Source organism: Hibiscus syriacus, unplaced genomic scaffold (assembly GCF_006381635.1).
Source record: "Hibiscus syriacus cultivar Baekdansim isolate YM2019G1 unplaced genomic scaffold, ASM638163v2 tig00109916_pilon, whole genome shotgun sequence".
Taxonomy (NCBI): Eukaryota; Viridiplantae; Streptophyta; class Magnoliopsida; order Malvales; family Malvaceae; genus Hibiscus; species Hibiscus syriacus.
In genome coordinates this window covers 515,090-519,227 of record NW_024062526.1, presented here as the reverse complement: position 1 = coordinate 519,227, position 4,138 = coordinate 515,090, and the positions used below count along the sequence as shown (strand labels likewise).

Sequence of the window (4,138 nt, the reverse complement as noted above, 5' to 3'; positions counted from 1 at the left end):
ACATATTTAATACTTTAACTATAAATTTTTGTTTGTTTTAGTATCTAAACTTTTATTTTTTTCCATTACTAATGTTTAATTTTTATTTCATTTTAGTACATGTCGTAAAAACTTAACGTGTTTAGTACATAAACTATCAATTTTGCTCCATTTTAATATCTAAACTTTCAATTTTTTCAAAACCTAACATTAAATTTTAAATGGGTACTAAATGAAACAAAAATTAAAGTTTTTAATGACGGGTGCTAAGATGAAACAAAAACTAAATTTTAAGTATAATTTTAAAAAAATTAAAAATTTAGATACTAAAACAAATTAAAACTAATAATTTAGATGCTAAACGTGGTATTTACCCTTAATTTGATAAATGTGAGGAGTTTACCCTTGAAAAAACTAGTCCAAAGGAATGAAGGGTTGGTCATAATTGAAAATAAGTTATAAAAGAGACCCTTATCAGCAAAAGGTAAGAAACTCCTCTTTTTTTTTTTTCTTCTCTTATAGGTTTTCTTGTCGACCACTTCAATCTTCTTCTCTGAACTTCCAAACTCTGATCTCCGGTTTGATTCTCTTTCGGCTTTTAAGGTGAGATCTCCGGCATATATCATTATTGATTCAACTTCTGACTTTCAGTTTACTTTTATTCAGATTTTATTTGCTCCCTTGTTTTTAGGGAAAAGAAACAGTTAATTTAAGGCGAAAAAAGAAACATGTCAAAGTCGGTGGTTGAAGTTCCTCCGAAGGGTGGATTCAGCTTCGATCTTTGTAAGAGAAATGAGATGCTTGCAAATAAAGGCGTTAATCCGCCTTCATTTCGTAAAACGGGTACCACTATTGTCGGCTTGATCTTCCAGGTACAAATTTTGGTAAAAAATAATTTCTGTTTTTTATATATATTTTATTGTTTTACTATGAAATTTTGGTTCCTTAACTGATTTTCGTGTGTATGTAGATTCCACTATATGGGATTTAATGCGTTTTGTTATCTTATGATAAAAATTGCTTCTTTTAGCTACAATTAGTGTTGTTTATATACTTATTTTTTTTGTTGGTTGATAGTGGGAAAGTTCAATAATCTGTTTGTGGTTTTGTTGTTGACTTTTAGATTAAGGAGTCGAAGAATGGAAGAATTGTACTACTGATAGTTTGCCATAGACATAGAGAAGCTTAATTTTCAGTGTTGTTAGTCATTGCCCTGTGGTTGAGTATTCCAATTGGGTTATGTGATGGTGAATTTGGAAATAGTTTGGTTATAGCTCTAGACTTTAGGACTTCGTTAAAGTGGAAGTTTTTGTGAGGTATATCTATTCTTTTTTTATTTCCGGTCATGGTTTTTATTATTGACATAGACTCTTGAAAAGCTGAAATAGATAGAATAGTTACCAACTTGATTGGCTTCTTGGTTGATTTTAAGTTCAAGGGAAGTCATGGTTCTTTGTGGGTTGTATTGTTTTTATACACTTTATAATACAGAACCTGAGATGATGATTGTTGATTAATATCTGCAGCAGAACTTAAAAAAGGTCGGTCCCATATTGTTGTGAAATTGTTTGTATGTTCTGTTGAGCTTAGTTCTGATGCTAGTTATGGAATGCCATTGATTTCACTTGAAATTGTGTATAGGATGGTGTTATTCTTGGAGCAGACACTAGAGCAACCGAAGGGCCTATAGTTTGTGACAAGAATTGTGAGAAAATTCATTACATGGCCCCAAACATTTACTGTTGTGGGGCTGGAACTGCTGCTGATACAGAGGCAGTTACTGGTACTTTCTGAAATTGGTGTTTAATATGGTTCAACAAACATCAGTAGTTTCTTCAAATTGAATGCTTGAACACCTCACTTATAATTGTTATTTTCACATTAGCTAACCCATTGTTTTGGTGTTATGCATATCCTCAGACATGGTCAGCTCACAGCTGCAGTTGCACCGCTATCATACTGGTAGAGAGTCGAGGGTTGTTACAGCATTGACCCTTCTCAAAAGACACCTTTTCAAGTAAGACTGTTTTCTTATATTTTTTGACTGACATACCTCAGTCTATAGAGAATATGTGATTCTAACTGCATGGTAAATTGTCCAGCTACCAAGGCTATGTTTCAGCTGCTTTGGTTCTTGGTGGTGTTGATGTCACAGGGCCTCATTTGCATACTGTGAGTTTTTTTCCAACCATTCGGCACTTAAAATGACAGTAGCTTGTTGCCTTCTCTAATAGTGTAGTTTCTCATCATAGCAATCCTCAAGTTCTGCAGATATACCCCCATGGGTCAACCGACACATTGCCATTTGCTACAATGGGCTCTGGTTCCCTGGCGGCAATGGCAGTATTTGAATCAAAATACAAAGAAGGCCTTACTGTAAGTTCTTCATTTCTTTTGGTTTCTTGACTCTTGAGGTTTGAAAGGGTACACTACCCTGACGTGTTCTTTGATGATCGGATTGTTTTCAATGTAAATTCTCTTGTGATTTGTTTTCCATGTAAAATAAACATTTCATGTGTCTGCAGTTTCAAAGTGAAATAAATCAACAATATTCAATTTGGACTAACTTACCTATTTTGATATGTTGAATATAATACTCGGTCAACTGTTTTCTCTTTGCAGAGAAATGAAGGAATTGAACTTGTCACTGAGGCTATATGCTCTGGTATCTTCAATGACCTTGGAAGTGGAAGCAATGTTGATGTTTGTGTGATAACTAAGGTTTGATGTTACTCACTAACCTCTTTTTGTTCGAAAATGAGTAAAAAAGATGGAACTCAATAAAAACTTAGGGTTTAAGGGAAACCTCTAGTGTCTTTATTTCAAAGAAAATAATAATGATAATTTGTGGCTGTGATATTTTTACAGCTTATTTTTATACTAGGGTTACAAAGATAATTTAATTGTAGCCTTAGATTTCAAGCATAAAGGAAACTTATAATCCCAACTATCCAAAATATAATATGATCTCAACTCTCTCATTTTGATGAATTGTGCCTCAGGGTGGCAAAGAATACTTGAGGAACCACCTACAACCTAATCCTCGAACTTACACCAGCTCCAAGGGCTATTCTTTTCCCAAGAAGACAGGTTAGTAGTGATGTTCTTTAAAATTTCAATCCATTTTAACTATGAAGATCGATTTCGTCGTGTTTTAATCTTCTGTTAAAAGAAGAACAACAAAAATTTCATATTTCTATTGTTATTAAAGGTTTGGATGTAGCATGATTGAACTGTGATTACTAGCATGCTAGGTCAATAGCAAAGAATTTGAATGTCAAAGCAAGGCCATTCTAATGGCCATAATAGTTGTTTTAGTCTATGTTACTCGTACTCATATATGAACGTCGGATATAAATACGGGTATACTCATTTGTGTATGATGTTCCAAGTTACTTGATATGTTTGATTTTATTATTTAATTTAATTTCTCAATGGTTGCAGAGGTTCTGTTGACTAAAATCATTCCACTTAAGGAGAAAGTGGAGATCATTGAAGGAGGTGACGCCATGGAAGAATGAAGCAGGCGTGTAACCTGATTACTGGACCAGTTTTCTAGCTTTCATTTCTGATCTTTAAAAGAAGTATTTTCTGAAATTGCTCATCTGTTCAACCTAGATTTTTTAGGGTAAACCAGACCTTTTGAGTTTGTTTTTTAACATTTTAGTTATGAGATGTGATTCACATTGAATTATTACCCTATTAACTCCGTAGTTACAAATCCAAAGATCAATCTTCTAACATTTTTGGAATTTTATGTGATCAATCTTCCAACTCTTTAGTCATCTTACATAATCTTCTATTTTGACCTAAATTTATGAATATAGTAGTAATTTGAATATCACCTCGGAAGATCTTTAGTGGTTAAAGGAATCATTATTATTCTTAGAGGTCACGGGTTTGAGTACTAGTGTTGTAGTAGGGAGATTGAGCGTTCATTGTCAAATGATTGAGATTTTTTTAGAATAGATATTATTTTATAATCACCTTAGGTTAATAAAAAAAAGAATAATACCTCGGAAGATCCTCATTGCCCACTATTTGTGTTCGTTATTTACTTTTTAAAACCTAACATTTTTAAATTTTAAATAATTAAATTTTACAAAATATATATTTAAAATCTATTTGGTTTAAAGCTTTTAAATTATACTTTTTTATA

At 32.5% G+C, this 4,138-nt stretch overlaps 1 protein-coding gene across 2 annotated transcripts; it reads left to right on the top strand.

Annotated features, from left to right (window-relative positions):
- Positions 1-465: 465 nt before the first annotated feature.
- LOC120210169 (proteasome subunit beta type-7-A) lies at positions 466-3,591 on the top strand. 2 transcript variants are annotated; one of them, XM_039208957.1, is made up of 9 exons: positions 466-584; positions 699-851; positions 1,621-1,762; positions 1,900-1,996; positions 2,082-2,151; positions 2,251-2,355; positions 2,602-2,700; positions 2,982-3,069; positions 3,424-3,590. In XM_039208957.1, the coding sequence occupies exons 2-9, from the start codon at positions 708-710 to the stop codon at positions 3,498-3,500; spliced, it is 822 nt and encodes a 273-aa protein (XP_039064888.1). In that variant the 5' UTR covers positions 466-584; positions 699-707; the 3' UTR covers positions 3,501-3,590. The 2 variants fall into 2 exon arrangements, with proteins under 2 accessions (XP_039064888.1, XP_039064890.1); XM_039208959.1 differs by having other exon boundaries at positions 477-582; positions 671-851; positions 3,424-3,591.
- Positions 3,592-4,138: the final 547 nt, after the last annotated feature.

Bases quoted from the DNA above. Each gene is read 5' to 3' on its own strand.
- LOC120210169 (XM_039208959.1), top strand. From the start codon at position 708: ATGTCAAAGTCGGTGGTTGAAGTTCCTCCGAAGGGTGGATTCAGCTTC. The intron at 2,701-2,981 runs GTTTGATGTTAC...ATTGTGCCTCAG, and splicing joins ATGTTTGTGTGATAACTAAG to GGTGGCAAAGAATACTTGAG. The intron at 3,070-3,423 runs GTTAGTAGTGAT...CAATGGTTGCAG, and splicing joins TTCTTTTCCCAAGAAGACAG to AGGTTCTGTTGACTAAAATC.